We start from the raw sequence: 20,166 nt of genomic DNA on the forward strand, positions 1-20,166 counted from the left end.
CAGTACACGGGCAAAGATGACCTCATCATCAGGTTAACCAATCAATGATTGATATTATAATATTGTTCTGATTCATTACAATTCTAAAGTAATATGAGAACATTTATGACTATTTATCTTGTATTTCCAGGCTCTAGTGAGAAACTCTCAGAGATGAGAATCACACTTCTGGGACCTACATGCTCAGGGAAGAGTTCATCAGGAAACACCATCCTGGGTTCAAAATCAGGGAAGTTTAGTTCAGAGACAACAGCTCAGTGTGAGAAGAGACAGGGAGACGTAGCAGGGAGACATGTCACTGTGGTTGACACTCCAGGATGGTTTACTAATTACTCTCTAAATGAAACATCTGAGCTGATCAAACAGGAGATAGTTCTTAGTTCATCTCTGTGTCCTCCAGGTCCACATGCTCTCCTCCTGGCTATAAGAGCAGATCAGTCACGTAAAGCTGATAAGTATAAAAACATGGAGGAACACATGCAGCTTCTCAGTGAGTCAGTGTGGAATCACTCTGTGATACTGTTCACACAGGGAGACTGTCTAGGAGGTAGATCCATTGAGCAGTACATTGAGAGTGAAGGAAAGGCCCTCCAGAGCCTGGTAGAGAAATGTGGGAACAGGTATCATGTGTTCAACAATAGGAGATGGAGAGGTGATGACACTCAGGTCACACAGCTGTTAGAGAAGATAGAGCAGATGGTGGCAGGAGAGAAAGGAGGCTGTTTAGAGATAGACAGAAGAGTCTTAGAGGAGACTGAGAAGAAAAGGAGAACCCAGGATGAGGGAGCAACGCGACGACAGATGAAGGTGAAGAAACAACGAGAGAGCATCAGGTCAAAGATGGGTAGGTCATTATTTACATTGAAATCACATCTGTCACTAACATCTCAGCTACACAGACACAGCTGGACTGTTTAATCAATGATCACCATGGAAACAAATCAACACATTTAACCCATTCTGAACGGGGAACCCTTTTGGTGTTTTAACTAAGCATTATGTTATACTTTAGCTATAGAAAAATAGCAGAACTACAAGCTCATAGCACGCCACCGAGTGGCGCGCTATGAGCTTGTAGGTCTGCTATTTTTGAAAAATGTGTGTGTGTGTGTGTGTGTGTGTGTGAACCCCTTTTGGTGTTTTAAGGATTATGTTATACTTTAGCTATTGAAAAATAGCAGACCTACAAGCGGTGCCGCACTACGGCAAAAATGTGGCACAAATCTTTGAATATATATCCTTTCAGAATACTTTTTTTTTTTCATTTCGACGTCAGGTCTGAATGGGTTAAAACTGTTGAAACGTTAGACTAGTTTTAGTCAATGATAACTATTTTAGTCGACTTTTATTCCACAGTTCCACAGTTTTAGTTACCAAACCTGTTGGACTAGATTTAGTCAATAACTATTTAGTCCACTTTTATTCTATAGTCTAGTTTTAGTTTAAATGTTAGACTGTTTTAGTCAATAATAACTATTTTAGTCGACTGTTATTCCATGAAAACTAAACAGAGTTGTCCAGTTCAACCACTCTGATCCCAGGGTTGCCAGTGTTGAGACAGAAATAAGTGACCACGTCTATGAATACGATCTTAAAGGAAGTGACTGTAGGTCACATGAGCACTTTAAAACTATCAACCATTTGAAAATAGCAGATCTACAAGCTCACCCCGCGTCATGATGTGTCACGTTGTGAGCTTGTATATCTGCTGGTGTGTTTTCAAAATAAACCTCAAAATCTATGTTCAGATGGAGGTCTGTGGAAAAATACAGGAACATGTTAGAGAACCACTGCTTTAAAGGGATAGTTCACCACAAACAATGCATAGGTTCTATTAACCCCTAACAGTAATATTTACAATTGACTTTACAGAAAAACAAGCCTAAAGTCACTTATGATAAGCAGACATGGCAACACTGATTGAACCAAGTACAGCCTAACATAAAAACACCTCACTGCCAGTGCCACGCGCACACACTAAGGCTGTACCCTAGCCCTGTTTTTAGGACTCGAACATTTGCAGGAATTTCCGAGTGAACATCCGAACCATTTGGTTAATTTGTTCTAATTAATTAATTTCTCCGAGTGCTTTTAACCAGGCTGCAATTCATAATCCTCCGGGGCGACGTTGCATAGACTATCAGTGAAATAATGGTTAAGTTCATCAGGGGTTGGTGAGGGTTGCTACCGGGTTGGCCGACCGGGAAGGTGTGCATTTTGAGTGTGGATACAACCGTCTTTACTTTTAATGCACTATAATGACAACACGAGATATCCGTCTTGAACATGATCAGAGCGCAGCGCGTCTCCCGACTCTCCCCCTCTCTCTCTCTGCGCTGTGGACCACATCGCGCATCGTGCAGCAGTGCGTGTGTGGCACGCACACACGCACGCACGCACACACACACGCACTAAAAAATAGCAGATCTACAAGCTCGTAGCGCAGATATTTATCTGACAGTGAATATCTACTTGGTGCTGCGCTACGAGCTTGTAGAGCTGCTATTTTTGAAAGATTGTGAAAATGTGGCGCAAATCGTTGAATATGTATTCTTTCAGAGCAAATGTCAAGTCGTTGCTTCTGGCGGGTCCGTGGGACTAAATATTTTCAGATGGGGGTCGGAAGCCAGCCGCACGCACGCACACACGCACACACACACACACACACACACACACGCACACACACGCACACACACACACACACACACACACACACACACACACACACACACACACACACACACACACACACACACACTCTTAATGTATTCTTTCTTATATTTTAGGTGATGACCTCCATCTGTCAGAGATGGGAATCACACTTCTGGGACATAAAACATCAGGGAAGAGTTCATCAGGAAACACCATCCTGGGTTCAGAATCAGAGCAGTTTAGTTTAGAGACAACAGGTCAGTGTGAGAAGAGACAGGGAGACGTAGCAGGGAGACATGTCACTGTGGTCGACACTCCAGGATGGTTTTCTGATCACTCTTTAAATGAAACATCTGAGCTGATCAAACAGGAGATAGTTCTTAGTTCATCTCTGTGTCCTCCAGGTCCACATGCTCTCCTCCTGGCTATAGCAGTAGGTCAGTCATATCCAGCTGATGAGTATAAATACATGGAGGAACACATGCAGCTTCTCAGTGAGTCAGTGTGGAATCACTCTATGATACTGTTCACCGGTGGAGACCGTCTAGGAGGTAGATCCATTGAGCATCACATTGAGAGTGAAGGAGAGGCCCTCCAGAGCCTGGTAGAGAAATGTGGGAACAGGTATCATGTCTTCAACAATAGGAACAGAGGTGATGACACTCAGGTCACACAGCTGTTAGAGAAGATAGAGGAGATGGTGGCAGGAAATGGTCATCATGGAACAGGAAGTCCAGCAGCACCAACACCTGCCAGTGAGTATTTATCCCATTCAGGACGGGAACCGCTTTACTTTAGGAGTTTTCTGCATTATGTTATACTTTAGCTATTGAAAAATAGCAGATCTACTCGGTGCCGCGCTACGAGCTTGTAGATCTGCTATTTTTTAAAGATCGTGAAAATGTGGTGCAAATCGTTGAATATGTATTCTTTTAGAGCAAATGTTTTTGAGGGGTGCTAGCCCTTCCTATATGCAGGTTAAATGTAATTTTTTAGGTTTTTTTAACGCCATTGACAATGAAGGGAAAATGTAATGTTTGTTTTGTCACCGTTTGTTTTACGTCATTATTACATCACCTAATCATCTTAAGATGATAATAGTGCCCCTCACTTCACACAGGTGTGATTTTTAACTCAAATATTTGCTTCTGGGGGGTCCGTGGAACTACATATTTTCAGATTGGGGTCGGAAGCCAAATACAGATAATTCTGGGGTTCGTTGACATGAACGCGACATCTAATATCACTGACATGCTTTATTAATGCATCTAACTATGACTGTGTGTTTGACACACAGTCATAGGTTAATTAACATTTTCTCCGCCAAAGAAGCCTGTGTTATTTGTCGGGAAGTGACGCTGCCAAAATACGTAGCTACGTTTATTCAGTTGTATAAATGTGTTTGATCGATCTAGTGGAAAGACATTGGCTTCGGCTAGCTGTTGTTAGCTTAGACACTGCGCCATCTTGATTTGTGTACGCGCGTGTGCACACACGCACACACTCTTTCAGTCGCTTTAGTCTCCAAATCCCCCGGGCGGCAATTCTGGTCAAAACAACGCTTATTGCACGGAGCCTGGCGGTTGCAGTAATGGCGCCGGCCAGTGCTTCTCAGCGTCCAGGCAAACAATAACACCCGGTGAGAGTCAACACACACACCATTAAGCTCACACAACATCCTGTCGCAGTAGGGGCGCGGTGGCACAGGTGGCACAGTCGCCTCACAGCTAGAAGGTCCTGCAGGGTTCGATTCCCGCTGGGGACGCTGTGGGTGCTGGGGGCGTGTTCCCTCCTCCACGTCATCAGTGCCCATACCCGAAGGCGGGGTTGGCGAAAAGGCCTTTCTGTTTGGAGTTTGCATGTTCTCCCCGTGTACCCTAGGGTAGATACCCTCACATGTTCTCCCCGTGTCCCCTAGGGTAGATACCCTCACATGTTCTCCCCGTGTCCCCTAGGGTAGATACCCTCACATGTTCTCCCCGTGTCCCCTAGGGTAGGTACCCTCACAAAAACATGCAGTAATCCTGGTCTCTAAACTACCTCTAAACAGCCGGGGCGCCTGATGGAGGGGAAAAGAACTGGCCGGAATAACGTGTTCCTTCCACGCGCTACGTCCAGCCAGGGAATCTCGCCCCTGTCAGGTGAAAAGATGCAGCTTGGACTCCTCATGCATAGGAGGAGGCATGAAGTCAGTCCGCTGCCCCCCACAGGTTGGCAGAGGGAGTGTAGCGCCCAGGATTACATTAGATAATTGGCACTGCATGGGTGAAAGAAACTGGGTTGCAAAATCGTGGGATACAACAATTATAATGAAACATCCTGTCAGTGTTTTGGATCTTCAAAATACGGGTTGAACGTAGCGATATCCTGGCATGTTATTAATTAATCGTGGCGGGGAAACGGTTAACATAACAACGGAACAGTTGGTTCCGTATTCGGTCAAATTATTTCATATGTTTGCATTTTAATTTAATTTAAATGTGGTCTTATTTCTTACAGCAAAGCCCAAAGCAGTGGTTTCATCTGTGCCAGTGCAGTTTAAAGGTAAACACACACATATATATTAAATATTCTTGTTTGGCCTAATTCTCAACAAAGATTATTTCACAAACTGTTTTGTTTGGACTGTATAGGAGAAATAGAGAAGATTTCCAGACAAGCTGCAATACTTCTTTAAAAACAGTCCAAACTATTTATCCATAATGTATAAATGATAGATAAGGGGTCAGGACAACGAGGCCTTTTCGTGGAGGGGTCAGAATGACATTTGGACAGTTTTTCGTCTGTGGTACTCAATTATTTTAATACAGCATTTTAACATAAGAGACTTCTGCCACCCTCTCATCAGCCAGTCAAGTCAACCAATGACTTTTACAACACCATCTTATAACATAAATAAAATATCCTAGAACTGCACACAGTAGATCTGTCTCTTTCTCACACTCGGCCTCCGTTAACCTGTGAGTTGACCTGTGTTTATAGACCTCATTATGAGGATGTTAAAACAGCTGTGGTCCATTATCTAAACGTATGTTCTAGTTAGTCATGTGATAATGATGTTGTAGTCTTTACAACATTTAGTCATGTGATCATGATGTAGTCTTTACAACATTTAGTCATGTGATCATGATGTTGTAGTCTTTACAACATGTAGTCATATGTAGTATGACATCCTCCTAGCAGTCAGTTGTTCTACAGACACAGTATGACATCCTCCTAGCAGTCAGTTGTTCTACACAGTGACATCCTCCTAGCAGTCAGTTGTTCTACACAGTATGACATCCTCCTAGCAGTCAGTTGTTCTACAGACACAGTATGACATCCTCCTAGCAGTCAGTTGTTCTACAGACACAGTATGACATCATTCCCTCTGAAGATGTGGCTGAAGGATGTTAAATGTGACGCAGAGCAGCGAGTTGGGCCTTTAGGATCTTCTGCAGTTTGGTTTGGTTTACAGCAGCGTAACATTTTTCTTCCAACTTTAGAGAGCGACCAAGTCGAGAAGCTGACGACTCAACTGAAGGAGAGAGAGAGAGAACTGCAGAACTCCATCACAGCGATGGAGGAGAGCAAGAGAGAGCAGCAGAAACTGACCCAGGACCAGAAGGACAACGCAGAGAAGCTCGCAGCTCAAATGAAACAAAGAGAAGACGCCATCAAAGAGCTGGAGGACAGTAAGAGAGAGCAGCAGAAACTGACCCAGGACCAGAAGGACCGCGCAGAGAAGCTCGCAGCTCAAATGAAACAAAGAGAAGACGCCATCAAAGAGCTGGAGGACAGTAAGAGAGAGCAGCAGAAACTGACCCAGGACCAGAAGGACCGCGCAGAGAAGCTCGCAGCTCAAATGAAAGAACAAGAAGACGCCATCAAAGAGCTTGAGGACAGTAAGACAGAGCAGCAGAAACTGACCCAGGACCAGATGGACCGCGCAGAGAAGCTCGCAGCTCAAATGAAAGAAAGAGAAGACATCATCAAAGAGCTTGAGGATAGTAAGAGAGAACAGCAAAAGTTGGCCCAGGACCAGAAGGACAACGCAGCTCAAATGAAAGAAATGAAGAGTGAACTGGAGAAGATCAGAGAACAGAGACAGATGGAGGCAGACGAGAAACGTGAGTGAATTATTGCTGTACAGCCTCAGACTGTTGAGTTTATATGAACATATGGAGATTACTGTACAATTAAGTAGTTGTGTGTTAGTCTGCTGTAGTTACATTATGTGAAAGGATGCATCGTCACCTAACATGCTGACTCTACGGTTTAGTCTAGCATGCTAACCGTGTGTAAATAATGATGTTTCCAGAGCCAGATATCTGTCTCTGTTACAGTAACAGAGCCAGATATCTGTCTCTGTTACAGTAACAGAGCCAGCTATCTGTCTCAGTTACAGTAACAGAGCCGGATATCTGTCTCAGTTACAGTAACAGAGCCAGATATCTGTCTCAGTTACAGTAACAGAGCCAGATATCTGTCTCAGTTACAGTAACAGAGCCAGATCTCTCCAGTATTACATCATGACAACGTAACCATACAACCCAAACCTCTACCACAGTAAAATTGTGCTGTAATATATTATCTTGGTTATTTTATAATTACGCCACTAATAATCAAATGAATCCTCCTTCTTCAAGGTGCTTCTGCCTCTCAGCAACATGCGACCCAGGTCATCGAAGGAGCAGAGAACAGGCTGAGGAAATTCAGGTTGGAGTTCATCAAAAGAATCTCAGGCCCCACCTTGAACAACTTGCTGGACGAACTTGTGGATCAAGAATTCATCACTGATGAAGAAATGGACACCGTCAATCTGGAAAGACTCACACAAGACAAAGCACGCCTCCTTATCGACATGGTGCGTAGAAAGGGAAACAAGCCCAGTTCATTCATGATTAAAGTGATCGATAAACTGGATCATAACCTTTGTGACCTTCTGCAGCTGAAGCCACCGCCTACCGATTAGCCAGACACGCTAACCCTACGTCTTAACCAGACACGCTAACCCTACGTCTTAGCCTGACACGCTAACCTTACGTCTTAGTCTAACATGCTAACTCTACGGTTTAGCCTAACATGCTAACCGTGTGTACATAATGATGTTTCCAGAGCTTTTCTTATGCAACTAGTTTCAGGGAAATGAGGAGAGAGCAGAGAAGTGTCAACAGACCATGATTATAGATAGACAACACTGCTATAAGCCTGTAAGGACACAGGAACTCAAAATCATTTTAATTTTATGTTACATGAAGATATTGTAAGATCTACACTATGTAACCTTAATGTCCTATCTGGGATTTGAACCTAAGATCTACACTATGTAACCTTAATGTCCTATCTGGGATTTGAACCTGGGTATCATGAACAAAAGCTTTTTTTCCTCATTTTATTTTATTTTATTTTTACCACTGAAGAGTCAACGTGAAAATTCATCATGTCCTCTGCAGTTGAAGTGTATAATACTGTTTATTGTTGATGGTGTGGAGGGGAAAGGAACTGGTTGGAATAACGTGTTCCTTCCACGCGCTACGTCCAACCAGGGAAACTCCCCCCCTGTCAGGTGTAAAGGAGCAACTTGGACACTCAGGCATGAAGGAAGCATGAGTTCAAGTCCGTTGCTCTCCCCTTGTCCCCCATATATGGGGACTAGGTTGGTGGAGGGTGTGTAGAGCCCAGGATCACATTAGATGATTGACACAGGGGTGAAAAATGGGTTACAAAATCATGGGATAAAAAAAATAATATATATTATTGTTGATGGTGTAATATTACGTTTGTGCCACAGTGAGGCGCCGAGACACAAGGTATGTATAGGTAGGGTGTCAAGGATGTGTCACCACATCCTCCTATAGTACCTGTACCAGTATAGTCCAGCATTGCATATCGTTGCTGTTTGGAGGAAACCTCATAACTCCAAAATGTACATTTTTAAGGAAATGAAAAATATAGATTTTTAAGGGCTGGCAAGTAGACTAGTAGTTGAGTTAATTCAGTGAGGGCCGTGTCACCGTGAGAATGATGTGTGCACAGCCCCATGAATAAAACATGCCAGGCTTGGATAAAAGTGTTCATCTCGTTTTCTCTGGATGCATTTTAACGTTAAGCTGCAACAGATCCTAACTTAACACTGAGTAACAAGTTAACTTAACAACAGATCTGCCTGTCAATCAATCAGCCTGTCAAAGAATCTATAAAATACTACTGTTGGTTTATAAATCTGCATCTTTAAATGGTTTAAATGGTACTGTTGGTTTATAAAGATGTGAATTGTTTAAAATACTACTGTTGGTTTATACATCTTTAAGTGGTTTCGGGACCAACATACATTTGTGATCTTGTGTTGACATCATGAACCATCCAGACCTCTCAGGTCGTCTGGAGGAAAGCTCTGCTTTTTGTCCCTAAACTTGGAGAAGCAGAATTTAGTTTTATTGTTTTATATGTTTACTTTTGTTTTTATCGTATGCTAATGTCCTTTCACAATGTGTTATCTTTGCTTGATAAAAATAAAAAGGCCTTATTTCCATGATGTCGTCATGTTGTGGGTTTACGTGAAAAGAGTTGATATCAAATAACTGTCTAGATTATGATTCGAATATGATTGGATGAAGAGTTGATATCAAGTAACTAACAATAGTGATAATTTAGAGCTGTCTAGATTATGATTGGTGGATACATGTCTAAATTAATAATAAGTACAGTACGTGGAGACCAGTGGAGTGCTCTGGTATTTTATTAAGATGCTCTACTTTCTGCCACACTGTGATATATAAATATATAGATAAATATATTATAATAAAAGGTACTTGCGTTACTTTCTGCCACACTGTGAGCTTGTATGCTATTTTTGAAAAGAATTGGAAAATATCTTCTGTCAATTACTATTATTTATTAAACAATAATATTACTTGAATAATAATTCTCTGCCCTGATTGGCCAACCTTAACGTAGCTCGTTCAAAGTAGTCACTGAGAGTTTTATATGGGGGGGAAGGGGGGTGATGTAATCATCATTACATCACCATTACATCATCATTACATCACCAAGCTATACTGAATTCCCTCCTTGATGTTGTAAGATGATTGATAAGAGTACCCCTCACTTCAGTTTTCTCTGGGGTTTGGAAGCCTTTTGAGCTGCAATGAAAACAGGCAAACAGTGAAAACAGTGACATGTTGTGACATCACAAACAGGCAACAGCAGAGCCAGAAAAACCCCAGACCACAGAAACCCCCAGTTTGACATGCATATATAGTCTACAGACCCCCATTTAATGTCATTTCTATCTCTGGGACCCCCAATTTATATTGTAAAATCACTGTAAGTTTAACTCTGAGACCCCTTTTCCACCAGTTGGTTCCCAGAGGAAACCGGCTCAGTTCTTTTTGGTTTTTAGTCCATGAGCCAGAGCTCCAAAATTGGTGGGCAAACTATACCCTATATTAAATTGTTTAAAGGATCAATACAAGTAAATTAAATCACGATAACCCTTCCACAGTAGTACCTTTTTCATATTTTTGATTATTTTGCATATTTTCCTACATAATGCCTAATTTGCATATTTAAAAATGTAAAATGTGTAATACAATAAATCATTGTCTTCGTGTAAGTACTCAATTGGGGAAGTTGAATGGTGCTAACAATCTAATATAGGTATGGTTTTGCCACTCAATTCATAATTAATGTTATCTAGGGACCCCTTGGAACTCCCTGAAGGACCCCGGGGGTCCCCGGACCCCCTGGAACTCCCTCAATGACCTACATGAGTCATGCTGAGGACCTAGTCCTGATTGGCTGCCACCACACGATGCTGTTCATGTATTGGTTACTCAGGTCACATTACCAGGAAAACAGGTGACAGGAAGCAGGTAACATAAATCTTTAGAGACACCCAATGTTATGTAACGTAATGTTATGATTGAGACCTGGCCAGTTTGAGAGGATTGAGCGTTTGTCACTAAATAAAGAAAGCAGCGCTTCTTTTCACCTGACAAATATCACTGTGGGCTCATTTCTTGTTTTTAAAAGAGTAATCTACTTCCAGTGTGTCTAACATTCATGGAGAGCATTAGTATTCCTAGAGGAAGAACACTTCTCATCAAACATACTACCATGGATGACCTCATGGATGACCTCATGGATGACCTCACCAGATGACCTCACCAGTGTACTTAATGTAAGTATCAAACCGTATATATATATATCTGGAGTTCCTGATACATTCTTGTTTTTGTTTTTTTCAGGTGTTGATTTCTGTTTCCTATTCTCTGAGCATCTGTTTAGGCCAGTCTTTATGTTAGAATTATTCTTGCCCGTGTGTGTGTGTGTGTGTGTGTGTGTGTGTGTGTGTGTGTGTGTGTGTGTGTGTGTGTGTGTGTGTGTGTATATATATATATATATATATATATATATATATATATATATATATACACACACAACTGTAGAGGTAATTAAAATAGGCCAAAACTACAATTGTAGACTTGTCTGCTGCACAGTCATTTGTTTAGAAGTTTGAGAGAGAAGGGGACATTATTAAAACACAGTCATTTGTTTAGAAGTTTGAGAGAGAAGGGGACATTGTTAAAACAAGTGTATCAAATGGGGGGGGGGGGGGGGACTGTATAGCCGCAGTTTGCAACACTAGATTATCTTTTAATAATCTATAGTTGCAATACCATAATACCATCCAGTGACATCGCATTGATCCAAATTAAATGTCCAATCTGCTTGTATTAAAGGACGTTAAACTCACCAACATATTGCAGCTGTAGGGAAAACGTTTTATCCTCTTTCAAACTGCAAAGCGTTTGATTCATAAAAATCCACCGTAGACCTGTTGTTATGATGCTACATTCTGTGCAGGTGATTCTTTCTCTAAGTGTTTGTGATGTAAGTCACTGAACGGCCCTGCGTAGCGCCTGATTAGAACCTTCACATAATGCAGGAGGCAGCAGCACGACCCGATAATGAAAACGAGTGCTTCCAATCTCCAACACTTAGAAAAAATACCAGGGCACAGACAGAAAGTAGCAACATGATCAATGTCTGGTGGATTTTTATGAAACAAACGCATTGCAGTTTGAAAGAGGATAATTCGGGCACAGTTGGTAGTGCTGTCGCCTCACAGCTAAGAAGGTCCTGGGTTCGATTCCCGCTCGGGACGCTGTGGGTGCTGGCGGCGTGTTTCCTCCTCTGCGTCATCAGTGCCCATACCCGAGGCGGGGTTGGCGAAAGGGCCTTTCTGTGTGGACTTTGCATGTTCTCCCCGTGTCCCCTAGGGTAGGTACCCTCACAAAAAACATGCAGTAATCCTGGTCACTAAACTGCCTCCCCCTGGCCAGCCGGGGCGCCTGATGGAGGGGAAAGGAACTGGTTGGAATAACGTGTTCCTTCCACGCGCTACGTCCAACCAGGGAAACTCCCCCCTGTCAGGTGTAAAGGAGCAACTTGGACACTCAGGCATGAAGGAAGCATGAGTTCAAGTCCGTTGCTCTCCCCTTGTCCCCCATATATGGGGACTAGGTTGGTCTCCCCTTGTCCTCCATATATGGGGACTAGGTTGGTCTCCCCTTGTCCCCCATATATGGGGACTAGGTTGGTGGAGGGTGTGTAGAGCCCAGGATCACAGTAGATGATTGACACAGGGGTGAAAAGTGGGTTACAAAATCGTGGGATAAAAATTATTGAGAAAAAAAACCCAGAAAGGGGATAATTCAAGCTTTCCGCACAGCTGCAATGTTAGTGAGTTTAACATTGTTTAATACAAGTCAGTGGAATGTGTTGCAACTCTACATTCATCCCATTATAAAGCAAATCACACCTGTGTGAAGTGAGAGGCTAAATGTCATCAAATGGTGGTTCCGTGGCTCAGATGCTGAATACATAAATAAGTGATGGATCTTTGATGTGAAGATATGAAGTCTGCAGTTGATTGGATAATAATTCAAAAGCATCCCAAAGTGCAGTGCAGCTGTCTATGGGTGTGTTTCCCACCAGCGGCCACATGGGGGCAGCATTAGGTCGTTGTAAATCCATGAGGGCTGCCCTGTGTGTAGTGTTTGTAGTTTGTGCTCAACTCTTACTTCAGTACAATGAGGAGGTATTTATACTGTCCTGGAGTATTACCATTACCAGTTCCCAGTACTGTTCCTTCTACACACTTTGAAAATGTGAAGATGAGTACTTTTTTAACTTTCGGTATAGCCTATATACTTTAAGTACATTTTTATGCCAAACATGTTTGTACTTTTACTCAAGTAGATTTTGAATAAGGGACCTATATTTTGGGACAACGCTCCACACGTCCCAAACTCTTCTCCCTTCTGGCTCCAAAACTATGGAATGAACTTCCCATTACAGTCAGAACTACAGTAGTTCTAGGTAGTTAGGTAGTTCAGAACTGCAGACACCCAATAGTGTATAGTTCCATTATATAATATATTCCACTGTTACGTTCTTAGCTTACGCATGTTTCATGATAAATGTGTTTTGGCGGGCCTTTGATGACGTCGTAATGGTTGATTTTACACGCTGAAAATAGCAGATCTACAAGCAAGTGGAAAATGACTTAATTGTCTTTAAGTTCTACTGGATCTCTTTTCCACTATTCTCTACTACTCACATTTTAGTCTAGTTTTTATTTGTTGACGAAATTGTCAATAGATTTAGTCTTTAGTTTTAGTCATCATAGCTTTTCATTTAGTGTAAGAAAGGCAGTCAACGAACATTTTTCAGAATCAATTTACAATTTACAATTTAGGCATTTAGCAGACGCTCTTAATCCAGAGCGACTTACATTAAGCAAGAACAAAAGCATGGGAATACATCACATAAAGACATTTATCATGAAACATGCGTAGCTAAGAAAGTAACAGTGGAATATCTATAATGAAACTATACATATAAGCTATACATCTATACTACTATGCTACACATATGTACTATGACGTGCTATGACTACTAGAATTGCTATCTAAGGGGGTGGGGTAAGTGCTATGGGCCATGATGGAGTCTGAAAAGGTGGGTTTTCAGACTACGGCGGAAGATTGGGAGTGATGCTGCAGTTCTGACTGCAATGGGAAGTGCATTCCACAGTTTTGGAGCCAGAAGGGAGAAGAGTTTGGGACGTGTGGAGCGTTGTCCCGGCGTTTTTAGTGAGGGTACTTCCAGCTTCCCTGCGTTGGCTGATCTGAGTGAGCGGGAGGGTTTGTAGGGTTCGATCATACTTGCAAGATATGGGGGAGCCATACCTTTGGTTGCTTTGAATGCCAGCATCAGGGTTTTGTATTCTGTGCGGGCAGCGACCGGGAGCCAGTGGAGGGAGCGGAGCAGGGGGGAGACATGTGAGAATTTTGGCTGGTTGAAGACCAAGCGAGCTGCAGCATTTTGGATCAGCTGGAGAGGCTTAAGTGCACATGCTGGTAGGCCAGTAAGGAGGGAGTTACAATAGTCAAGTTTTGACAAGACTGTTGTCTGGATTAGGAGCTGGGCTGATTCCTGGGTGAGGAACGGTCTAATTCGTCGTATGTTATAGAGTGTGAACCTACAGGATCGAGTGACAGCTGTGATGTGAGTTTTGAACGAGAGCTGACTGTCCAGGACAACACCAAGAATCACCAGGCCCCGCCCCCACACGCACACACACTGTGACACACACACACGCATGCACGCACGCACGTCACACACACACACACACACACACACACACACACACACTAAATTACCGAAATTACCGACATCTTCGACATTTACCATTTCCGGCAAAGCTTGAAATTGAACTTGACAAAGTTCAAAACTCACGTCTGCTCGTGAGCTGGCGTACGCTTGTTTTTCTGTCGTAGAACGGCGGAGCAGCATTGTTTGACCAGCAGAGAGGCTGCATGCCAAAGGCATCGAAACATATGTATTCACTCCTAAAATGTTAATATAAAACTGTATGTATATGGGCTACACATGAAAAGAAAAAAGGAATAGACCTACAAGATGTGTCTTTGTGTCATATGAAATTTGTAGGAGCTTTCCAACTTTACAATTAAAATCGCGCTTGATTTAAGCCATTTAAACAGTGTTTTGCATGAGCGCATACATGCAAGGATTTAGGCTGTCTGTGCTGGAATATTTCCATGACGTTGGAAAGTAGCCTATAGTGCAATGCAGCTGCGGAGAGTCCCAACATGCATGGGTAGCCTATATACTGTACTGTAGCCTAATCTACAGCAGGCCAACAATGTCTTTCTGGAGTTACGGTATGCAATCTCCTCCTCGTTTAATAAACCTGACGTGTCACTGGAATGTCAAATGTGCCGTGCCAGCCCAGCGCAAGTGCATGGGAACCGCATCGGAGATAGGTATAGGCTAACCCAGCCAGTCAGCCCACCACCACCAGTAGGCCTACCATATATTTTGGCTGCACATTAATATAATTGACAGTTGACAGTCCTGCAGCCACTGCAGCGACTAGCGACTGGGAGGCAAACTAAATAGACTGTCGAACGTGCATGGTCAGTTGGTCACGGACGGACCACAGTGATAGAGAGAGACAGACAGGACAGGAGGAGCACCTGCAAAACAGCAGCGTGTGTGTGCCTAATTTTTATTTAATTATGGTTCAGGTTCAGGTTCAGGTTTTCGTTCACTAATATATCTTGTTGTATATTAAACCAGTAAGATGCGCAAACGCGGGAAGCGAACGCAGCTCGTACATATTTAAGTTAAGTTATTTTTAAGTTATGTTTTTAACTCCGCCATGACCATATAAGGAGTCCCCAAAGCAGCTCCATATATGGGCACAAGTTGGACCACGCCATCACACTCATGTCACCATGACTCAGCCATAACCATATAAGGAGTCCCCAAAGCAGCTCCATATATGGGCACAAAAGAGTGACACATGTGTCATGTAGGTGCGTGCGTGGACATGACAGCAAGGCATGCGAGGTGAGAGGGAAACAGACAGGGTAGGCCTACAACTTTATTTCATTCATGCAGGTGTTCGTTCTTTATTTATTTAACAACACACCAGTTAGTTGGGCTTGCAAGTTGCGTGTGCGTGCTGTGCGTGTGTATTCTCTCCTCCCCTCCCCTCCTCCTCTCCTCTCCTCTCCTCTCCTCTCCTCTCCTCTCCTCTCCTCTCCTCTCCTCTCCTCTCCTCTCCTCTCCTCTCCTCTCCTCTCCTCTCCTCTCCTCTCCTCTCCTCTCCTCTCCTCTCCTCTCCTCTTCTTCTCCTCCCCTCCCCTCCCCTCCCCTCCCCTCCCCTCCCCTCCCCTCTCCTCTCCTCTCCTCTCCTCTCCTCTCCTCTCCTCTCCCCTCCTCTCCTCTCCTCTCCTCTCCTCTCCTCTCCTCTCCTCTCCTCTCCTCTCCTCTTCTTCTCCTCCCCTCCCCTCCCCTCCCCTCCCCTCCCCTCCCCTCCCCTCTCCTCTCCTCTCCTCTCCTCTCCTCTCCTCTCCTCTCCTCTCCTCTCCTCTCCTCTCCTCTCCTCTCCTCTCCCCTCCCTCCCCTCCCCTCCCCTCCTCCCCTCCCCTCCCCTCCCCTCCCCTCCCCTCCCCTCCCCTCCCCTCCCCTCCCCTCCCCTCCCCTCCTCTTCTTCTCCTCTCCTCTCCTCTCCTCTCCTCTCCTCTCCTCTCCTCTCCTCTCCTCTCCTCTCCTCTCCCCTCCCCCCCCTCCCCTCCCCTCCTCTCCCTCCCCTCCCCTCCCCTCCCCTCCCCTCCTCTCCTCTTCTTCTCCTCTCCTCTCCTCTCCTCTCCTCTCCTCTCCTCTCCTCTCCTCTCCTCTCCTCTCCTCTCCTCTCCTCTCCTCTCCTCTCCTCTCCTCTCCTCTCCCTCCCCTCCCCTCCCCTCCCCTCCTCTCCTCTCCTCTCCCTCCCCTCCCCTCCCCTCCCCTCCCCTCCCCTCCCCTCCCCTCCTCTCCTCTCCTCTCCTCTTCTTCTCCTCCCCTCTCCTCTCCTCTCCTCTCCTCTCCTCTTCTTCTCCTCCCCTCCCCTCCCCTCCCCTCCCCTCCCCTCTCCTAGACAAACAAACAAGCAATCAAACAAACAAACAAAATTGTTCCTCTTCCTCTTGTTCGTATTGTGAAAGTGCCCTAACTGTGTTGTGTTGCAACGGTTGCAGATAGATCTGCACAAAGGCTTCCGGCGGAGGCTATAGAAAAGTGAAGGTTTTGACAATGTGCTGTGCTCCAGGATGCACACACACACACACACGCACACGCACACGCACACACACAAACATGCACAGTCAGTGAGTCATTGTTTTATATATCCATCAACCAGTCACAAAAGGCTATGTTTAAGATTAAATAATAATATAGCCTATATATATTATTTTTTTAAGTCTTACCATAAAAACATTTTCACTTGCCATTAGGCTAGTTAAAATGTGTTTCTGTTGGATCCAAAGATCGACATACAAAAAATCTACAATGTCTACGAAATAAAATTAAGAAAATAAAGTATTGAGTATAATTAGGCTATAGTATAAAACGGGAATACAATGTTTGTGGCCAGAAATGTTCGGGGAGTGGCAGGAAAAGAAAGCATCCACGCATTTTATAATGAATTTAATTATAATTTAAACACCCGTGGGACAAATTGTGAGTACTTTATATTTGAAATCGGAATGTTTATATATACGTTTTGATTGCAAATGTATAGCGATCGCGTAAAACAGGATTTTTGCCTGCATCATGGCGCAACTGTTGCGCCATGGCTATGATCAGAGCTGCTGCTGCCTGTGCTCTCACACACATACCGTCCGTCCGTGTATAGACAGGCCGTACACTGAGGAGAGGAGAATCACCCCACAGCACACAGCCGGCATAATAACAACACACCGGCCGAGGAGAGGAACACTTAATATAAATATAACCGCTGCATGCTGATCCACAACACGGAGCATTCTCTACTGGACGAGACGAGACAAGTGTTATTCGGCTGATATACCAGGACAGGTAGGCTTACTTTTAGTTTTAGCGATGTGTTTGACCATGTAATGTTTGGAGAGGATATATATGGGGGATTTTATTGGCCACTATGAAGGAAAGATGTATTGTTTGTATGATTATAGGCTGCTATAGTTCAGGGCTAAAAGACAAAGTGAACTTATAATATGTCATAACTAACGTGTCACATTTTAAATGAATAAAAGAGGAAGTGTTTGACAGCTGATAAGCGCACAGAACACAAGGCTATTTTCTCACATACAAAATGTAACTGGACTTTTTGTTTAAATCCAATTGTATAAGAGAAAAGTCTGGAGCCTATATTTACCTCCTAAAGCAAAGGCTTCATTGGGCGAAACTTTTACCAGCAGTTTATTATTTGTCATGGCAAACTCAAACTGTAAAATCATCATGTTCCCAGCTTAATTTAGCCTGGAGTTGTCCATGTTTGCGTCAACTTGTTTTTTTTTCAAAGCTATATATTTAGATTCCCTTTCAGTCCGTTAGACTAGTTTCTGTCTCACATCACAATGCAGTATTGCATTGTGAGCTTGTAGATCGGCATTTGTTTTGGGCTAATGTTCCCCCAGAATATATGTAGGCTGGGGTTATTAAGCAAAAGATTCTCTTACAGCACCTTTAAGAGTTTGATAACACAAGTGGATGATAGATTAAATTAACCCCTAACCTTAATGATTTGAATAGTTTGAATATCACTGCACTATTGTGAATTATAATATTAATGCTCCTCATTTTAATAATCTCTGAAGTTCTTCTAAGCATCGATGCTTAAAATACAAAACACATGCTATCGCAATGGTAAATAGTTACACCATTAATTATATATTATTATTATAGTTATACATTATACTAATGTTGTTAACAGTAAGTCAATGGTAAATAGTGGGATTTAACACCCAACGTCAGAAGAGTCTGAAAAGTAGTCTCAAAGGTCTCACAGATTTGCAACTCATGTGAGTGAACTCACAGGTTCACATTTGTCTTTTGTATCCACAAGTTCAGATTTGTGTTTTGTATCCGTGTTTCTCATCTGTGATTTGTATTTGTTTTGTATCTGTAATCTGCATCTGTGATTTGTATTTGTGTTTCAATTCAAACACGGATACAAAACACAGATGAGAAACACGGATACAAAACACAGATGAGAAACACGGATACAAAACACAGATGAGAAACACAAATTCACTCTTGTGAGTTGCAGATCTGAACTTGTGAGTTACAAATCTGTATTAATTACTGTGAGAATTTTGAGACTGTTCTTACTCCATATTTCGGTCTCTGGGACCCCCAATTTATATTGTAAAATCAATTTTAATTTAACTCTGAGATTTGGTTCCATTTGTACACTCTCAGAGTTACAGACCCATAAGAGTCCATTTGGTTCCATTTTTACACTCTCAGAGTTACAGACCCATAAGGGTCCATTTGGTTCCATTTGTACACTCTCAGAGTTACAGACCCATAAGGGTCCATTTGGTTCCATTTGTACACTCTCAGAGTTACAGACCCATAAGAGTCCATTTGGTTCCATTTGTACACTCTCAGAGTTACAGACCCATAAGGGTCCATTTGGTTCCATTTGTACACTCTCAGAGTTACAGACCCATAAGAGTCCATTTGGTTCCATTTGTACACTCTCAGAGTTACGGACCCATAAGAGTCCATTTGGTTCCATTTGTACACTCTCAGAGTTACAGACCCATAAGAGTCCATTTGGTTCCATTTGTACACTCTCAGAGTTACAGACCCATAAGGGTCCATTTGGTTCCAAACTAATTTATCTGGGGACCCCCTGGAACTCCCTCAAGGACCCCTGGGGGTCCCCGGACCCCACTGTGGGAACCACTGCTCTAGTCCACTAGTCCCTTCCTAACATTTTAGTCTAGTGTTTATTTGTTGACGAAATTGTAAATATATTTAGTCTTAGTTTTAGTCGTCATAGATTAGTTTTCATTTAGTTTCCATGTGGTTTTCGTCAGTGGGAAAACGTAGTCGACGAACATTTTGCGTCTTAGTTTTAGTCGACTAAAACAACACTGGTCCATCCTTGTCCGTTTGTGTGAACACAAACATTGGCTTGTGATTGGCTGATCCCCCCCATATAGTGATGATTTGATTGGCTTAGCAAAGTTACATTGAGGATTAAAGTGAGGGCAGAAAAGTGAAGACGCCAAAAGTGATTTGCATTTGTGATGATTTGATTGGCTGAGCACGGAATGTGATGTATGATGATGTAATGATGATAAGAGCACCCCTCAATCAAGTGTGATTTATTTATTCATATTCCATCCAGATTGGCTCGGATGGACATGTGACGTTTGCAGCTCGTTTTGAACAAAATGCCTCAAATCATAAACGCTTTCACTTTGGCGCCACCAGGAGGCCGATTTCTGCTAAACAAATGTTTTGATATTACTAATTAACAGTGATTGTAAATTGGGGGTCCCAGAGATAGAAATGCCGTAAAATCTTTTCTAATGGGGGTCCCTGTCATATATATATATCTAGTGGGGGTCCCTGTCATATATTTTCTAATGGGGGTCCCTGGCATATATTTTCTAATGGGGGTCC

General features: G+C 43.1%; 1 protein-coding gene across 1 annotated transcript in view; it reads left to right on the top strand.

Moving 5' to 3' along the window:
• Window positions 1-465: 465 nt before the first annotated feature.
• The window catches only part of LOC308329170 (uncharacterized protein), a gene marked incomplete at both ends in the record, with an annotated part of 22,163 nt that continues 2,462 nt past the window's right edge, over window positions 466-20,166 (top strand). Inside the window, 4 exons of the mRNA XM_080783373.1 lie at window positions 466-844; window positions 3,057-3,407; window positions 5,152-5,196; window positions 6,138-6,641. Coding sequence (XP_080639499.1) covers window positions 466-844; window positions 3,057-3,407; window positions 5,152-5,196; window positions 6,138-6,641 — 1,279 coding nt within the window. The remainder of the gene's footprint in view (window positions 845-3,056; window positions 3,408-5,151; window positions 5,197-6,137; window positions 6,642-20,166) is intronic.

The sequence above is a fragment of the Protomyctophum bolini genome (assembly GCF_963924005.1).
Source record: "Protomyctophum bolini genome assembly, chromosome: 15".
Classification (NCBI taxonomy): Eukaryota; Metazoa; Chordata; class Actinopteri; order Myctophiformes; family Myctophidae; genus Protomyctophum; species Protomyctophum bolini.